Genomic DNA, 19,917 nt, shown 5'->3' on the forward strand with positions numbered 1-19,917 from the left:
GCACTATTTGTATCTGTTTGCATCAGTTTAAATGTGGGACTTAAATTTTGAAGTCAAACTGCAAATTCCACTTGTGGCTAATCGTTATTGTGGCTAGCTTCACATAGGTGGTGCAAAAGCAGGCAAAGCGATCAAGCAATGTCCCGTGACATTGATCAACCAATGGTATGTTAGATACCACCCACAGACGTTTGACTGACACCCCCTCATTATCATTTTGGAGAAAGAAATACAGAAAGAAATACATTAATAAATATTACAATTATTACAATTAATTAAAGTTTGAATAATTATATAATACATATATAAATAATTCAGTACATACAGATATGTTGAGAAAATGAATGAATTTTGGTCAGTATTTTAGTATTTCCTTGCACATTTATTTAATTATTTGTGGATGTATTTATTTATTTATTCATTCATTTGTCTATTTATGTGTGCATTTACATATTTATTTCAAATTACGGCACGTTTGGTCCTCCATAATTGATGTACATTTGAATGTTGGTCAAATTAAATGATATATTCGCGCCTCTGTCAACATAGACAGCGACAGAATTCGACACGGCTAGAAACGTGATGCTCACCTGCTACCCCAGCTCTCAAGGAAGATATATTTAGGGACAACCCACTGGGCAAACTCTGGTTGAATCAACGTTATTGTTTCCACGTAATTTCAACGTTGAACCAACGTGGAATATATGATGAATTGACATCTGTACCCAGTGGGAAGACTAAGTTCCAGAACGCACTGAGAACTATCAAGTCAAGGCTTTTGCTTTCATTTCCATATCATGAAAGACAATAGCGCCGGCAGCTGCGCTCATTACTGCGCATTTGAGTTGTGCGCCATTCGGGTCACTGAATCTCTTTTTGACTTTCTATTATGACGAGTCGCCAACGACATCACAACGGAACGCACCTCAGCTGTAGATGATGATTAAAGCTATGTAAAATATTCCCATTCTCGTCGGGTAAAGCGATGCCTAGGCTACTGACAGAGAACCATGATTTGCAGAGGATATATTTTGGATAGTCTACTTTGCTAGAGCAAGAGTGTGTGGCTGTCTGTCAAGCACGGAGTCGCTTTGGCGCGCTAAAGCATCGTGGATAAGATGATTGTCAGTTATTTCACGTAGCGAAGCGAACACCAAACAAAACCCACAGCTATAAAATTCCAAATTTGTAGCGGACTTCAGAAAGACGGGTAGGGTGCGCGCCCACCGGTTGCTGTGATGAAACCCTCTCCAGGCAACGGGGTGAACCTCCAGACTCATCGAGAAGAATTGGTGTCCAACGGAGGCTGCGGAATGTCAGACACCGTGACAGCTGTCCAAACCGACACTGGTCCCGGATCCCCCATGACTGACAAGCCGGGAGCCGGAGGAGATACAGACGCCAAAGGAATCCCGCGGCGGAGCAGTATTATCAAGGTAAAAGTTGGGGGGATATTAAATACACCAAACTGACAATACTAAATGGATCCTTAACTGTTCATGAACAGACACACACACATTCACACATACAGTAGCGTTAGATCACACTCCGATCTAGTCATTGAGAGGTGTTTTGGTACTGTCACTCTGCTAATTGCGAAATAGTTGATCTGTGGGTCTAGATAGAGTCTGAAGTGACTGCTTCGCCCTTTCTCCTCCCCTTCTCCCTGTCTCCTCCCCTTCTCCCCCCCCCCCCCCCCCCCCCCCCCCCCTTCTCACTGTCTCCTCTCCTTCTCCCTATATTCTCTCCTTGGACCATACAGTAGCTTTCAGCTTTTTTGTCTTCTCAGATCAATGCTTATAAAGGGAAGGATACAAGGAGAGGAACCCCCTTTATACTATTGAGATGCATCCTAGATCCTTGAGCACCATGCCCATCTCTAGGCCTACTACTAAATTAGCCTTGTTGCGGTTCGTTGTCAAGACAGAAAGCCCGAGATTGATTCCTAGATCTTTGGACTTGGCTGGATGGAATGACGCACCTGACCCTTGACCCAGTTACTGTGCTGGAGTCATTACTTGCACCGATCCAAGCTGGTACCATTATTTAAGCAGGGAGTCATCATTGATACCACAGTCCCTTTCACAAGGGAGCCCTGCATATACAATTTCATAGACAACATCTAAAATCAAATACAATATAAAACAGGTAGAATATAGCAAAACACAAATATGAAAGAAAAACTATTACATTCCTCAATAAGAAGGTTCCCAGTTTCTTAATGGGACGATATTGTCATTCGTGACCTCTGGGCTCGTCCAAACACTTTATCTTGTGTCATAGGATTGTTGAATGTTTTATTATACTTTTTATTGATCTCTTGTCGTTGCCAGTTTTGTATGATGCTGATTAATACAGAGGAATGAGTTGGTTGGCCTTGTCGTCAACATCGGCTCTGGGCCCGTCTGATTCGCTCCCAGCACTTGGCAGGGCAGGAAGTTGGCCAGTTGGCCAATTTCCTCACAGTTCATGTTGCAATGTTGCTTTGAGTCATGAGCAGTTAGAGATAGAGATGGTCCCTTACTTACTCTGTCTCTCTCTGTCTCTCTCTCTCTGTCTCTCTCTATGTCGCTCTCTCTCTGTGTCTCTGTGTCTCTCTATGTCTCTGTGTCTCTCTGTCTCTCTATGTCTCTCTCTCTTTGTCGCTCTGTCTCTCTCTCTCTGTCACTCTGCCTCTCTCTCTCTGCCCCTCTCTCAATTCAATTCAAGGGCTTTATTGGCATGGGAAACATATGGTAACATTGCCAAAGCAAGTGAAGTAGATAATAAACAAAAGTGAAATAAACAATACAAAATTAACAGTAAACATTACACATTTCAAATGTCATATTATGTCTATATACAGTGTTGTAACGATGTGCAAATAGTTAAAGTACAAAAGGGAAAATAAATAAACATAAATATGGGTTGTATTTACAATGGTGTTTGTTCTTCACTGGTTGACCTTTTCTCGTGGCAACAGGTCACAAATCTTGCTGCTGTGATGGCACACTGTGGTATTTCACCCAGTAGTTTATCAAAATTGGGTTGGTTTTCAAATTCTTTGTGGATCTGTGTAATCGGAGGGAAATATGTGTCTCTAATATGGTCATACATTTGCCAGGAGGTTAGGAAGTTTCCACCTCGTTTTGTGGGCAGTGTGCACATAGCCTGTCTTCTCTTGAGAGCCAATTCTTTCCAATGTGTCAAGTAATTATCTTTTTGTTTTTTCATGATTTGGTTGGGTCTAATTGCTCTTTCTCTTCAACCTCTATCTCTTTCCTCTCTGTATCGCTCTTTCATTCTCTCACTCTCTTTGTCTTAAACCTCCCATCTATTTCCTTCTCTCTCTCTCTCTCTCTCTCTCTCTCTCTCTCTCTCTCTCTCTCTCTCTCTCTCTCTCTCTCTCTCTCTCTCTCTCTCTCTCTCTCTCTCTCTCTCTCTCTCTCTCTCTCTCTCTCTCTCTCTCTCTCTCTCTCTCTCTCTCTCTCTCTCTCTCTCTCTCTCTCTCTCTCTCTCTCTCTCTCTCTCTCTCTCTCTCTCTCTCTCTCTCTCTCTCTCTCTCTCTCTCTCTCTCTCTCTCTCTCTCTCTGTATCTCTCTCTCTCTCTCTCTCTCTCTGTATCTCTCTCTCTCTCTCTCTCTCTCTCTCTCTCTCTCTCTCTCTCTCTGTATCTCTGTCTGTCTCTCTCAGATGTGGCCAATTAGTGGACGCGGCCAACCCCTGAACACACTTAACAAGAGAGAGGATAGAGAGAGTTTTGTTGATGCTGAGAACGGAATGCAGATGTTTTTTCTATAACATTCCTAGAATGTTTTTTGAACATTACCAATATTTTCTTATGTTTTTATGGAAATGTTTCTTACTGTTCTGAGATCATGCCTTTAAATACAAGCATGAGGAAACCTACAGAAAACGATATGCTAAATTACACAAATAACACTGTTTCTTAACGTTCTCAGGAACAATTTGAGAACATGACTTTAAATAGAATCCTGAGGAAACCTACAGAAAACGATATGCTAAATTACACAAATAACACTGTTTCTTAACGTTCTCAGGAACAATTTGAGAACATGACTTTAAATAGAATCCTGAGGAAACCTACAGAAAACGATATGCTAAATTACACAAATAACACTGTTTCTTAACGTTCTCAGGAACAATTTGAGAACATGACTTTAAATAGAATCCTGAGGAAACCTGATGGAAGTGTTATGAGGAAGTGTTGAAATTCCCACAGGAGAAGGTTATTTCTTAATGTTCTCTGAACGATTTCCAATGTCAAACCAGTTGTAGAATGTTCTCAGAACATTACCAAAAATGTTATTAAATGTAAACATGTTTGAACTTTTAGGAAACGTAATGTTAAAGTAATGAAATAGCAAGAAAGTTCCTTAAATGTGCTGAGAATGTTCCAAAGCCAAGCAACTGTCCAGCACCATTCCCAGAATAACCATGGGACAACCAACTCTAAGAAACATATGGTTCTCAGAACATTATGTGCTAGCTGGGTCGTAAAACTCTCCATCTCCATTTTCTCCTTCTACCCATTGACTTCATTAGTTTCTGCGTTGCCAGGATAGGATTGTCAGAAACAGAAATGTGTTTAGCTTTCTCTCACGCTTCAGGAAAGTTGTGTTGCGTCTACAATAACCAGCTCCGTCCCACGCTGGGCTGTAAGTGACGTTAAATGACTTCTCTTCGCTGCTGCTCGACATACGCCGCTACATTCCACAAGTTTGTTTGATGTGGTGGTTAGCTACATCACATGTCTTACTTGCAACACACAAACTGTGCATCTTTAAAGGGCAGCAGAGTACGACACAGTATGGAACAACAACAACAAATATACATTTTCATATGGGCGTCTCCAGCGGGAATCAAACCCCCCATACTGGCGTTGCAAGCACCATGCTCAGTGAGCCACATAACCTACACACTGAAGACTAACACATTTAGGCTTACCACAAGTAGTTGACTACCATGCACTAGCTAGCACCCTAGTTGCTCATTCTCATTCCCCTGCCCATTCCTCCTTGCACAGCCCTGCTGCCCCCATGAAAACAACCTGTATGGTTCATCTCAAGAATTCCTCGGGGTGGGATCAATCCCTGTCTGGTACAGCATGTAGGAAAACTGGGCATATGACATTCCTGGCCTTTTGAATGTAAGTCAGAGGATTTGGCTTCTGTGTGTGTTTTTGGATAGGAGCATGTCAGTAGGGGAGAAGCTCCACATGCTGTTATGCCTCACACAACCCAAACTCACCTCTCTTCTTTTTTTCTCTCCCCCTATTGCTCATTCTCTCTTCTGTCTACTTCTCTTCCCTCCTGTCTTACCCCTCTCTTCCTCTCCTTTTAGTTGGTTAGAGACATTCCCTCCTGTCTTACCCCTCTCTTCATCTCTCCTTTTAGTTGGTTAGAGACCTTCCCTCCTGTCTTACCCCTCTCTTCCTCTCTCCTTTTAATTGGTTAGAGACCTTCCCTACTGTCTTACCCCTATCCTCTTCTCTCCTTTTAGTTGGTTAGAGACCTTCCCTCCTGTCTTACCCCTCTCTTCCTCGCTTTTTAGTTGGTTAGAGACCTTCCCTCCTGTCTACCCCTCTCATCCTCTCTCCTTTTAGTTGGTTAGAGACCTTCCCTCCTGTCTTACCCCTCTCTTCCTCTCCTTTTAGTTGGTTAGAGACCTTCCCTCCTGTCTTACCCCGCTCCTCCTCTCTCCTTTTAGTTGGTTAGAGACCTTCCCTCCTGTCTTACCCCTCTCTTCCTGTCCTTTTAGTTGGTTAGAGACCTTCCCTCCTGTCTTACCCCTCTCCTCCTCTCTCCTTTTAGTTGGTAGAGACCTTCCCTCCTGTCCTAATTTCACCCCTGAGCTGTCCCAAATGGTAGCCTATTCCCTATATAGTGCACTACTTTGGAACACAGGCCTGTTTTCTCCTCTCTTTTTGTCTAATGCTCATGCTGGGTGGGTGGGTAGGTAAGGGTGCTCTGGTTAGTACCCTGTCTCAGGGTGGGTAGGTAGGTAAGGGTGCTCTGGTTACTACCCTGTCTCAGGGTGGGTAGGTAGGTAAGGGTGCTCTGGTTAGTACCCTGTCTCAGGGTGGGCAGGTATTTAAGGGTGATCTGGTTAGTACCCTGTCTCAGATTGGGAAGGTATTTAAGGGTGCTCTGGTTAGTACCCTGTCTCAGATTGGGAAGGTATTTAAGGGTGATCTGGTTAGTACCCTGTCTCAGATTGGGAAGGTATTTAAGGGTGATCTGGTTAGTACCCTGTCTCAGGGTGGGCAGGTATTTAAGGGTGATCTGGTTAGTACCCTGTCTCAGATTGGGAAGGTATTTAAGGGTGCTCTGGTTAGTACCCTGTCTCAGATTGGGAAGGTATTTAAGGGTGCTCTGGTTAGTACCCTGTCTCAGATTGGGAAGGTATTTAAGGGTGATCTGGTTAGTACCCTGTCTCAGATTGGGAAGGTATTTAAGGGTGCTCTGGTTAGTACCCTGTCTCAGGGTCTCAGGGTGGGTAGGTATTGAGTCTTTGAACTTTTAGGAAACGTAATGTTAAAGTAATGAAATAGCAAGAAAGTTCCTTAAATGTGCTGAGAATGTTCCAAAGCCAAGCAACTGTCCAGCACCATTCCCAGAATAACCATGGGACAACCAACTCTAAGAAACATATGGTTCTCAGAACATTATGTGCTAGCTGGGTCGTAAAACTCTCCATCTCCATTTTCTCCTTCTACCCATTGACTTCATTAGTTTCTGCGTTGCCAGGATAGGATTGTCAGAAACAGAAATGTGTTTAGCTTTCTCTCACGCTTCAGGAAAGTTGTGTTGCGTCTACAATAACCAGCTCCGTCCCACGCTGGGCTGTAAGTGACGTTAAATGACTTCTCTTCGCTGCTGCTCGACATACGCCGCTACATTCCACAAGTTTGTTTGATGTGGTGGTTAGCTACATCACATGTCTTACTTGCAACACACAAACTGTGCATCTTTAAAGGGCAGCAGAGTACGACACAGTATGGAACAACAACGCAGCGCAAAATACAAATATACATTTTCATATGGGCGTCTCCAGCGGGAATCAAACCCCCCATACTGGCGTTGCAAGCACCATGCTCAGTGAGCCACATAGCCTACACACTGAAGACTAACACATTTAGGCTTACCACAAGTAGTTGACTACCATGCACTAGCTAGCACCCTAGTTGCTCATTCTCATTCCCCTGCCCATTCCTCCTTGCACAGCCCTGCTGCCCCCATGAAAACAACCTGTATGGTTCATCTCAAGAATTCCTCGGGGTGGGATCAATCCCTGTCTGGTACAGCATGTAGGAAAACTGGGCATATGACATTCCTGGCCTTTTGAATGTAAGTCAGAGGATTTGGCTTCTGTGTGTGTTTTTGGATAGGAGCATGTCAGTAGGGGAGAAGCTCCACATGCTGTTATGCCTCACACAACCCAAACTCACCTCTCTTCTTTTTTTCTCTCCCCCTATTGCTCATTCTCTCTTCTGTCTACTTCTCTTCCCTCCTGTCTTACCCCTCTCTTCCTCTCCTTTTAGTTGGTTAGAGACATTCCCTCCTGTCTTACCCCTCTCTTCATCTCTCCTTTTAGTTGGTTAGAGACCTTCCCTCCTGTCTTACCCCTCTCTTCCTCTCTCCTTTTAATTGGTTAGAGACCTTCCCTACTGTCTTACCCCTATCCTCTTCTCTCCTTTTAGTTGGTTAGAGACCTTCCCTCCTGTCTTACCCCTCTCTTCCTCTCTTTTTAGTTGGTTAGAGACCTTCCCTCCTGTCTACCCCTCTCATCCTCTCTCCTTTTAGTTGGTTAGAGACCTTCCCTCCTGTCTTACCCCTCTCTTCCTCTCCTTTTAGTTGGTTAGAGACCTTCCCTCCTGTCTTACCCCGCTCCTCCTCTCTCCTTTTAGTTGGTTAGAGACCTTCCCTCCTGTCTTACCCCTCTCTTCCTGTCCTTTTAGTTGGTTAGAGACCTTCCCTCCTGTCTTACCCCTCTCCTCCTCTCTCCTTTTAGTTGGTAGAGACCTTCCCTCCTGTCCTAATTTCACCCCTGAGCTGTCCCAAATGGTAGCCTATTCCCTATATAGTGCACTACTTTGGAACACAGGCCTGTTTTCTCCTCTCTTTTTGTCTAATGCTCATGCTGGGTGGGTGGGTAGGTAAGGGTGCTCTGGTTAGTACCCTGTCTCAGGGTGGGTAGGTAGGTAAGGGTGCTCTGGTTACTACCCTGTCTCAGGGTGGGTAGGTAGGTAAGGGTGCTCTGGTTAGTACCCTGTCTCAGGGTGGGCAGGTATTTAAGGGTGATCTGGTTAGTACCCTGTCTCAGATTGGGAAGGTATTTAAGGGTGCTCTGGTTAGTACCCTGTCTCAGGGTGGGTAGGTATTTAAGGGTGCTCTGGTTAGTACCCTGTCTCAGGGTGGGTAGATAGGTAAGGGTGCTCTGGTTAATACCCTGTCTCAGGGTGGGTAGGTAGGTAAGGGTGCTCTGGTTAATACCCTGTCTTAGGGTGGGTAGGCAGGTAAGGGTGCTCTGGTTAGTACCCTGTCTCAGGGTGGGTAGGTAGGTCAGGGTGCTCTGGTTAGTACCCTGTCTCAGGGTGGGTAGGTAGGTAAGGGTGCTCTGGTTAGTACCCTGTCTCAGGGTGGGAAGGTATTTAAGGGTGCTCTGGTTAGTACCCTGTCTCAGGGTGGGAAGGTATTTAAGGGTGCTCTGGTTAGTACCCTGTCTCAGAGTGGGAAGGTATTTAAGGGTGCTCTGGTTAATACCCTGTCTCAGGGTGGGTAGGTAGGTAAGGGTGATCTGGTTAGTACCCTGTCTCAGGGTGGGTAGGTAGGTAAGGGTGCTCTGGTTAGTACCCTGTCTCAGGGTGGGTAGGTAGGTAAGGGTGCTCTGGTTAATACCCTGTCTCAGGGTGGGTAGGTAGGTAAGGGTGCTCTGGTTAATACCCTGTCTCAGGGTGGGTAGGTAGGTCAGGGTGCTCTGGTTAGTACCCTGTCTCAGGGTGGGAAGGTATTTAAGCGTGCTCTGGTTAGTACCCTGTCTCAGGGTGGGAAGGTATTTAAGGGTGCTCTGGTTAGTACCCTGTCTCAGGGTGGGTAAGGGTGCTCTTGTGCCTTCTAAGTAGTACTTTGTCTCTGGGTAGTAACCTGTCTCTGGGTAGTAACCTGTCTCTGGGTAGTAACCTGTCTCTGGGTAGTAACCTGTCTCTGGGTAGTAACCTGTCTCTGGGTAGTGCCCTGTCTCTGGGTAGTGCCCTGTCTCTGGGTAGTGCCGTGTCTCTGGGTAGTAACCTGTCTCTGGGTAGTAACCTGTCTCTGGGTAGTGCCCTGTCTCTGGGTAGTAACCTGTCTCTGGGTAGTAACCTGTCTCTGGGTAGTGCCCTGTCTCTGGGTAGTGCCCTGTCTCTGGGTAGTGCCCTGTCTCTGGGTAGTGCCCTGTCTCTGGGTAGTGCCCTGTCTCTGGGTAGTGCCCTGTCTCTGGGTAGTGCCCTGTCTCTGGGTAGTGCCCTGTCTCTGGGTGGGTAGTGCCCTGTCTCTGGGTAGTTAGTGCCCTGTCTCTGGGTAGTTAGTGCCCTGTCTCTGGGTAGTGCCCTGTCTCTGGGTAGTAACCTGTCTCTGGGTAGTGCCCTGTCTCTGGGTAGTGCCCTGTCTCTGGGTAGTGCCCTGTCTCTGGGTAGTAACCTGTCTCTGGGTAGTGCCCTGTCTCTGGGTAGTGCCCTGTCTCTGGGTAGTGCCCTGTCTCTGGGTAGTGCCCTGTCTCTGGGTAGTAACCTGTCTCTGGGTAGTGCCCTGTCTCTGGGTAGTGCCTTGTCTCTGAGACTGAAGTTCATGTTAGTGGAGATAACGATAAGACAACAGGACTCTGTCATCTACCTGTAAGAATCACAGAGACAAAATGTTGTCTTTGCTTCCTGTTTCGTCACAGTTACGGACACCAAAACACACACACGTGTGGCGAGTTTCTTTGGAACTTGTTTTATTTATTTTATTTTCAACTGTTTGATGACCTAACAAATTGAGTCTTTGTAGTATTGTATGAGTAGTAATGATTGCCTCATTATGTGTGTGTGCGTGTCTTAGACAACCTAACCACCATATATGGTAATGTGGGAGATCGTGTGTGTTTGAGAGAGAGTTATTTTTATGTGTTTTCTGACTGAGAGAACAGTGTTAGCTTGGGGGGTTGGCAGACAGCTGGAGAGGGATATGGTTTGAGTTGTAGCTCCTCTTACCTGCTACTTTAGTTAACACTGACTGGAATCTTTAGCCCACTTTAGCCTGCTTTGGACCACCTTTACATCAATTCACATTGCTTCAGGCTGTTTTAGAGCAAGTAACCACAGCCAAACAATACACAGCTAGGCCTGTTCTCTGCAACACACACACACACACACACACACACACACACACACACACACACACACACACACACACACACACACAGCAGGAGAGTACAGAAGTCTGGATGGTAATCCAGCTGTTGCTATGGAGGAGTGCTGAGGTTAAGTGAGGGCTCTTCACAAAAAATATGTTGGTGTGCGAGAGAGAGAACCATCACTAGATTCATCATCAGCCCCTAACTCACCAAGGCACAAATACTCTGTTCATGCCCTAACAACCAAACAAATATTCACATATTGATTGCTCATACTCCTGTACCCTGCAGCCTCTAGTGTTTCAGTGGGTTTGGGGCTTAGCTGAAGGCCTACAAGAGAGCTCCGGCTGTGACCTTTTCAGGAGAAACTGTGGTTAGATTGCTGTCACAATGACCTTTTCATGTCTGCCTCAAACCTGTATCTCATCTGGAACATCAAAGACTTGTAAAGAAGGAGACACTTCTGGTAAGCTCTTAGTTGGTGGTTTTGACTCGACTATCTGCTGGTTCTGAATTGGTTTGGGCGTTGCGTAGTAAATGGTGTTGAATCATGTTGTTGCTGAGTGAATGACACGACCACTTCATACTTCCTGTTTATCCTCTGCGTTGTAACATTGACTTCCTGTCCCATACGGTATCAAATACGCATCGATGCATTAACACACATACACACTCACATGCACAACAGAGTTGGGGTCAATTTCATTTCAATTCCAGTCAATTCAGGAAGTACACTGAAATAACAATTATATTCAATGCTTTTCAATGAGGACAATGTGGAATTGGAGTTTGGTTTACTTTCTGAATTGACTGGAACTTAAATGGAATTGACCTCAACCCTGACACACAGACACAAACACACAGATACAGACACACACATACGGGTGCAGAATTGAGACAAATATGATCATAGTTTGTACTAACCTTTTTAATGCTAAGCCACCGTCCAGAAGATGTATAATGTTTTTAGCATGATGGTTTTTGGTGGTGTGTATATGTTTGTGTTTTAACACAGAAATCCCAGATGATCACAGCCAGGTGTTTGAGCCTGCTGGTACCTGCATGTGTGTTTCAGAGCAAAGTATGTCATCAATCATGAGTCTCTAAAGCCTTGTTCACACTGCAGGCCTTAATGCTCAAATCACTTTTGTTTTTCAATTCTGTTTTGGAATACTGACTGGCCAAAGTTACAAGTGACCGGACTTGTGTGTGTTCAGACAGCAGTCATTTGCTGACAAGGCTATGCTAGTTGTCATAGTTACGACGAGTGTGTGTGCAGTGGTATAGGATGATTTGTGGTGGTGCTTGTGCTTCCTATCACTCAGAAGTTACATAGCAAGCTAAGGGGACTACAATGCCTGTCATGGACGTTGCCTCAAAGGACAACAGTTCAGGACCAAAGCTTTGTTTATTTTTTCTTTTTCTCCTCTCTTGCTCTGTCTTCCACACACACACACACACACACACACACACACACACACACACACACACACACACACACACACACACACACACACACACACACACACCCCTCAGTCTAAGGTAGCGTGGCTAATTATATAATTCAAGCAGAGGTTACAGACCTTAAAAGGTTACATGGCTCTTTGACGAAAATGTTAGAAGACAGTGAACACAGGGTGTATGTAAGTGTGTTTTCTCACTGTGCTCGTTTACATGTGCACATTGGCCACTTATTTACAACTGAATGAGTGTGTTTGTGTGTGACCAGCTCATCTCTTTTCAAGGTAATGTGTTCAGGGTCTATATTGACGTCAGAGATTAGTGTGTGTGTGTGTGTGTGTGTGTTTTGTATTGATACGTGTAATGAGGTTGTGTGTTTGTGTGTGTGTAGACATATACTCAGCAAAAAAAGAAACATTCCTTTTTCAGGACCCTGTCTATCAAAGATCATTTGTAAAAATCCAAATAACTTCACAGATCTTTATTGTAAAGGGTTTAAACATTATTTCCCATGCTTGTTCAATGAACCATGAACAATTAATGAACATGCACCTGTGGAACAGTCGTTAAGACACTAACAGCTTACAGACGGTAGGCAATTAAGGCCACAGTTATGAAAACTTAGGACACTAAAAAGGCCTTTCTACTTACTCTGAAAAACACCAAAAGAAAGATGCCCAGGGTCCCTGCTCATCTGCGTGAATGTGCCTTAGGCATGCTGCAAAGAGGCATGAGGACTGCAGATGTGGCCAGGCAATAAATTGCAATGTCCGTACTGTGAGACACCTAAGACAGTGCAACAGGGAGACAGGACAGACAGCTGATTGTTCTCGCAGTGGCAGACCACGTGTAACAACACTTGCACAGGGTCGGTACATCCGAACATCACACCTGCGGGACATGTATAAACATCTCAACTGCCCGAGTTACACCAGGAACGCACATTGCCTCCATCACTGCTCAGCCTGTCCACAATAGCCTGAGAAAGGCTTGATGAGGGCTTGTAAGCCTGTTTTAAGGCAGGTCCTCACCAGACATCACCGGCAACAACATCGCTTATGGGCACAAACCCACCGTTGCTGAACCAGACAGGACTGGCAAAAAGTGCTCTTCACTGACGAGTCGCGGTTTTGTCTCACCAGGGGTGATGATCGGATTTGCGTTTATCATCGAAGGAATGAGCGTTACACCGAGCACTCTGGAACGGGATCGATTTGGAGGTGGAAGGTCCGTCATGGTCTGGGGCGGTGTGTCACAGCATCATCGGACTGAGCTTGTTGTCATTGCAGGCAATCTCAGTGCTGTGCGTTACAGAGAAGACATCCTCCTCCCTCATGTGGTACCCTTCCTGCAGGCTCATCCTAACATGACCCTCCAGCAAGACAATGCCACCAGCCATACTGCTTGTTCTGTACATGATTTCCTGCAAGACAGGAATGTCAGTGTTCAGCCATGGCCAGCGAAGAGCCCGGATCTCAATCCCATTGAGCACGTCTGGGACCTGTTGGGTCAGAGGGTGAGGGCCATTCACCCCCAGAAATGTCTGGGAACTTGCAGGTGCCTTGGTGGAAGAGTGAGGTAACATCTCACATCAAGAACTGGCAAATATGGTGCAGTCCATGAGGAGGAGATGCACTGCAGTAGTTAATGCAGCTGGTGGCCACACCAGATACCGACTGTTACTTTCTATTTTGACCCCCCCTTTGTTCAGGGACACATTATCCCAGTTCAGGTTAGTCACATGTCTGTGGAACTTGTTCAGTTTATGTCTGTTGAATCTTGTTATGTTCATACAAATATTTACACATGTTAAGTTTGCTGAAAATAAACTCAGTTGACAGTGAGAGGACGTTTCTTTTTTTTGTGAGTTTATTACATACAGTATGAAGTGGCCCTATACAGACTTCAATTTAATCAGTCTATTGAATAGGTCACATGGCATTTGCTCCTCTAGCCTAACAGACACGCAAACCTCTGCTGGTGTGAGGCTACCACATGAATCTCATAGAACTACATATCCTAGTTCTAGAGTCTGTTACTGTCTGTCTGCGTCCCAAATAGCACCCTATTTCCCTATAGTGCACTACTTTCGACCAGGGCCCATAGGGTACGGCACTATATAGGGAGTAGGGTGCCATTTGGTACCAATAACATTAATCAGACTTTTAAGCTATACATAGAATAGACACAGGTCTTTGAACTGCGAGAGAAACAAGTCTTTAAATGCATTTGGATGGTATTTCCTGTATGTCCAGTGATTTCACTTGGGTGTGAATGGCTGTGGAGAAACCCTACTGGTACTGTAGATTTAGTGCCACATTGATTTTCTTTGACAGCAGTGCAGCTCTGTATCTAGTACAGTTGTCTGTCTGTGTGTGCAACCAGTGTTTCTGCCATGATATTCTCATAGAAACAGCAGAAAGGCAAGGGATACTCATTCTTTCTCTTCCAGGAACAAGAGAAGAGAGGGAATAGAGAAGAGAGGGAATAGAGAAGAGGGAACCATGAGTTGATAAAGAAGATAAGATGATCAGACATCATTGATCCCTGTTGGGAGAACATCTGTTTGAGGTGGAGTCACATGAAGGAGCAGGGACTTAAACACCACCACCGTTCTCTCTCTTTCTGGTTGTTCATGCAGTGGTTACAATGTGTCACTGATCAAACATTCTCATAGTGTCCACATGGGAAATCTAGTTTTGGTACAGGGATAGACAACTATATATTTTTGGGGGGGTATTTTACCCAATTTTTCTCCGCAATTTCAACCTTGTCTTACTTGCCCCCTAAAGGGCTTGGGAGGCGAAGGTTGAGTCATGCGTCCTCTGAAACATGACCCACCAAACCTCGCTTCTTAACACCCACCCGCTTAACCCAGAAGCCAGCCACACCAATGTGTCGGAGAAAACACTCTCCTAACCCGGACGACGCTGGGCCAATTCTCCCCTTCTCACCTCTGTGACCACACTCAAGTATACATAACAGGAATTTCCACATTCTCTCTTTCCCCCGTCTCCCACTCTTTCTTCCTCTCTCGCTCAATCTCTTTCACCCCTCTTTCTCTTTCCCTCTCTCTTTCCCTTTCTTTCTCTCCCTCTTTCTACTGAACAGTCCTACAGTTTACAGTTAACAGGCAAAGGGGCTTTTCATTTGCTCATGCCTGACTAGCCAACTAACCTTTGACCCTGATCAGTTGATGATGCAGGCAACCTTAACAAAATGACATGGTCATTTAACACACAGTTTCATCTAGAGCTTCTGAACAAGGTTGACGCAGATGCAGAAGGAGATGCAGAAGACAGAAGGAGATGCAGAAGACAGAAGGAGATGCAGAAGGCAGAAGGAGATGCAGAAGGCAGAAGGAGATGCAGAAGGAGATGCAGAAGGCAGAAGGAGATGCAGAAGGCAGAAGGAGATGCAGAAGACAGAAGGAGATGCAGAAGGCAGAATGAGGTGCAGAAGGCAGAATGAGGTGCAGAAGGCAGAATGAGGTACAGAAGGCAAAAGGAGGTGCAGAAGGCAGAAGGAGGTGCAGAAGGCAGAAGGAGATGCAGAAGGCAGAAGGAGATGCAGAAGGCAGAAGGAGATGCAGAAGGCAGAAGGAGATGCAGAAGGCAGAAGGAGATGCAGAAGGCAGAAGGAGATGCAGAAGGCAGAAGGAGATGCAGAAGGCAGAATGAGGTGCAGAAGGCAGAATGAGGTGCAGAAGGCAGAAGGAGATGCAGAAGGCAGAAGGAGATGCAGAAGGAGATGCAGAAGGATATGCAGAAGGCAAAAGGATATGCAGAAGGCAGAAGGAGATGCAGAAGACAGAAGGAGATGCAGAAGACAGAAGGAGATGCAGAAGACAGAAGGAGATGCAGAAGGCAGAAGGAGATGCAGAAGGCAGAAGGAGATGCAGAAGGCAGAAGGATATGCAGAAGGCAGAAGGAGGTGCAGAAGGCAGAAGGAGATGCAGAAGGCAGAAGGAGATGCAGAAGGCAGAAGGAGATGCAGAAGGCAGAAGGATATGCAGAAGGATATGCAGAAGGCAGAAGGAGATGCAGAAGACAGAAGGAGGTGCAGAAGGCAGAATGAGGTGCAGAAGGCAGAATGAGGTGCAGAAGGCAGAAGGAGATGCAGAAGGCAGAAGGAGATGCAGAAGGCAGAAGGCAAAAGGAGATGCAGAAGGCAAAAGGAGATGCAGAAGGCAGAAGGAGATGCAGAAGGCAGAAGGAGATGCAGAAGGAGATGCAGAAGGCAGAAGGAGATGCAGAAGACAGAAGGAGATGCAGAAGACAGAAGGAGATGCAGAAGGAGATGCAGAAGGAGATGCAGAAGGCAGAAGGAGATGCAGAAGGAGATGCAGAAGACAGAAGGAGATGCAGAAGGAGATGCAGAAGACAGAAGGAGATGCAGAAGGCAAAAGGAGATGCAGAAGGCAGAATGAGGTGCAGAAGGCAGAAGGAGATGCAGAAGGAGATGCAGAAGGAGATGCAGAAGGCAAAAGGAGATGCAGAAGGCAAAAGGAGATGCAGAAGGCAGAATGAGGTGCAGAAGGAGATGCAGAAGGAGATGCAGAAGATAGGAGATGCAGAAGGAGATGCAGAAGGCAGAAGGAGATGCAGAAGGAGATGCAGAAGGCAGAAGGAGATGCAGAAGGAGATGCAGAAGGCAGAAGGAGATGCAGAAGGAGATGCAGAAGATAGAAGGAGATGCAGAAGGCATAAGAAGATGCAGAAGGAGATGCAGAAGGCAGAAGGAGATGCAGGCGGAGATGCAGAAGGCAAAAGGAGATGCAGAAGGCAGAAGGAGATGCAGAAGGAGATGCAGAAGACAGAAGGAGATGCAGAAGACAGAAGGAGATGCAGAAGACAGAAGGAGATGCAGAAGGCAGAAGGAGATGCAGAAGGAGATGCAGAAGACAGAAGGAGATGCAGAAGACAGAAGGAGATGCAGAAGGCAGAAGGAGATGCAGAAGGCAGAAGGAGATGCAGAAGGCAGAAGGATATGCAGAAGGCAGAAGGAGATGCAGAAGGCAGAAGGAGGTGCAGAAGGCAGAAGGAGATGCAGAAGGCAGAAGGAGATGCAGAAGGCAGAAGGAGATGCAGAAGGATATGCAGAAGGCAAAGGGATATGCAGAAGGCAGAAGGAGATGCAGAAGACAGAAGGAGATGCAGAAGACAGAAGGAGATGCAGAAGACAGAAGGAGATGCAGAAGGCAGAAGGAGATGCAGAAGGCAAAAGGAGGTGCAGAAGGCAGAAGGAGGTGCAGAAGGCAGAAGGAGATGCAGAAGGCAGAATGAGATGCAGAAGGCAGAAGGATATGCAGAAGGCAGAAGGAGATGCAGAAGGCAGAAGGAGGTGCAGAAGGCAGAAGAAGATGCAGAAGGCAGAAGGAGATGCAGAAGGCAGAAGGAGATGCAGAAGGATATGCAGAAGGCAGAAGGAGATGCAGAAGACAAAAGGAGGTGCAGAAGGCAGAATGAGGTGCAGAAGGCAGAATGAGGTGCAGAAGGCAGAAGGAGATGCAGAAGGCAGAAGGAGATGCAGAAGGCAGAAGGAGATGCAGAAGGCAGAAGGCAAAAGGAGATGCAGAAGGCAGAAGGAGATGCAGAAGGCAGAAGGAGATGCAGAAGGAGATGCAGAAGGCAGAAGGAGATGCAGAAGACAGAAGGAGATGCAGAAGACAGAAGGAGATGCAGAAGGAGATGCAGAAGACAGAAGGAGATGCAGAAGGCAGAATGAGGTGCAGAAGGCAGAAGGAGATGCAGAAGGAGATGCAGAAGGCAAAAGGAGATGCAGAAGGCAAAAGGAGATGCAGAAGGCAGAATGAGGTGCAGAAGGAGATGCAGAAGGAGATGCAGAAGGAGATGCAGAAGATAGGAGATGCAGAAGGAGATGCAGAAGGCAGAAGGAGATGCAGAAGGAGATGCAGAAGGCAGAAGGAGATGCAGAAGGAGATGCAGAAGGCAGAAGGAGATGCAGAAGGAGATGCAGAAGGAGATGCAGAAGATAGAAGGAGATGCAGAAGGCATAAGAAGATGCAGAAGGAGATGCAGAAGGCAGAAGGAGATGCAGGCGGAGATGCAGAAGGCAAAAGGAGATGCAGAAGGCAGAAGGAGATGCAGAAGGAGATGCAGAAGACAGAAGGAGATGCAGAAGACAGAAGGAGATGCAGAAGACAGAAGGAGATGCAGAAGGCAGAAGGAGATGCAGAAGGAGATGCAGAAGGCAGAAGGAGATGCAGAAGGAGATGCAGAAGGCAGAAGGAGATGCAGAAGACAGAAGGAGGTGCAGAAGACAGAAGGAGATCAAATCCAATTTATTTATAAAGCCCTTCTTACATCAGCTGAAATCTCAAAGTGCTGTACAGAAACCCAGCCTAAAACCCAAGCAATGCAATGCAGGTGTAGAAACACGGTGATGAGGAGATGCAGAAGACAGAGGGGTCTTCTGAAGAAGGCTGTGCCTTTACAACTGCTAAGGTCCTACATCTATTTGTTTTGTCAATTTCTCTATGGGTTTTTGTGTGGGTTTAGATTGAATTTATTCTGAATAATAAAAAATATATAAAAAGGTTGACCCCTTTTTCTCCCCAATTGGTAGTTACAGTCTTATCCCACTGCTGCAACTGCCTCTCCCGAGTCCGTAGGGCAAAGGTCAAGAGCCATGCGTCCTCTGAAACACGACCAGGCCAAGCCGCACAACTTCTTGACACACTGCTCACTTAACCCGGAAGCCAGCCTCACCAATGTGTCAGAGGAAACAGAGCAGCTGGCGACTGAAGTCAGCTTGAAGTTGGCCGTCCTGCCACAAGGAGCTGCTAGAGCACGAAGGGACAAGGAAGTTCCAGTCTGCCAAACCCTCCCCTAACGACGCTGGGCCAATTGGGTCGCCGGGTCACAGCTGGCTGTAACACAGCCTGGGATCGAACCCGGGTCTGTAGTGATGCTTCAAGCACTGCAGTGCCTTAGGCCGCTGCACCACTCGGGAGGCCCACATTTTTTTAGGTTTAAATCTGTTCTTGTGTACTGACTAGGCTGAATGATAAGGTCGCCAGTCGTCATTGGCCGCGTCAGGGCACTTTTCAATGTGTGTTAACGTGATTGGATTACAGGACGCAACAGTGTTCCCTCTGTCTTTCCTGATGCTCCATCATTCTGTCAGACTCCATCATTGATGCTGCTACTGATTCTCTTTGACGTTTTTTTTCTAGAGCTAGATATATCTGTAATTAAATAAACCCACCCCACCACCCCCAAACAATGTTGTCATCCTTCCCTTTAATCTCTCTCTCTCTCTCTCTCTCTCTCTCTCAAGCTGCCCTTTTGAGTGGTTGATTGTGCGGAAGAGTGATTTAGAACTCAGACGATTTGGATTTAGAATTCTCAAAGCCCATCAGTGTTTGATTAATGGGTTAAGGGTGAAGGGCAAATGCACTCTGACACATGATATCAGAAGAAACAACTACAGAGTGTAATGAACCTGTGCTGGTTGGAGTGTAGATTCATCTGTATTAATATCTTTCTCCCTTTCCCTCTGCTCCACTCTCTCTCCACTTTCCCAATTTCCTCCTATCGCTTCCCCTCTGTTTCCCTCCCTCCATCCCTCCCTTTGAACCTCCCTCTGTCTCTCTGTAGGATGGTTCTCGTGCTGGTCGTGAGAGGAAGAAGACGGTCTCCTTCAGCAGCAGTCTCTCTGAGAGGAAGATCAGCAGCGCTGCAGACTGCATCAGTGCTATGGTGGGGAACATCACCTATTACACACACTAGTTATAAACTATACAGTTCTGCTGTGGCAGTGTCTGTTGGTTTCAGTTATTCATTAGTGCACACCGTTGAAAAACGTTTCGCAACGGAAAACAGACGTTTTTCATTGGCCAGGTAGTCTATTTCGTCCAGTTTGCTTCCCAGTGAATAGGATCAAGGTCTGTGCATAATTGACGTGCTGTTTGTGTCAGGTGTCCTGGGACCAGGATGTCCTGCTCCCAGGCAGACTAAACAACTTTTTTGCCCGCTTTGAGGACAATACAGTGCCACTGACACAGCCGGCAACGAAAACATGCGGTCTCTCCTTCACTGCAGCCGAGGTGAGTAAGAC

The 19,917-nt window shown here is 46.1% G+C and overlaps 1 protein-coding gene across 3 annotated transcripts in view; it reads left to right on the forward strand.

Annotated features, from left to right (window-relative positions):
* The first annotated feature begins 591 nt into the window (after positions 1–591).
* The window catches only part of LOC110496592 (inactive phospholipase C-like protein 2), a 41,444-nt gene continuing 22,118 nt past the window's right edge, over positions 592–19,917 (forward strand). The window contains exons 1-2 of one of the 3 annotated variants that reach the window (XM_021572575.2): positions 592–1,436; positions 19,458–19,559. In XM_021572575.2, the coding sequence (XP_021428250.2) occupies positions 1,239–1,436; positions 19,458–19,559 (300 nt within the window). In that variant the 5' untranslated portion in view covers positions 592–1,238. Of the gene's footprint in view, positions 1,437–13,623; positions 14,407–19,457; positions 19,560–19,917 lie in introns of those variants that run through there. The other 2 variants (XM_021572574.2, XM_021572577.2) reach the window with 2 other exon arrangements.

The sequence above is a fragment of the Oncorhynchus mykiss genome, chromosome 18 (genome assembly GCF_013265735.2).
Source record: "Oncorhynchus mykiss isolate Arlee chromosome 18, USDA_OmykA_1.1, whole genome shotgun sequence".
Taxonomy (NCBI): domain Eukaryota; kingdom Metazoa; phylum Chordata; class Actinopteri; order Salmoniformes; family Salmonidae; genus Oncorhynchus; species Oncorhynchus mykiss.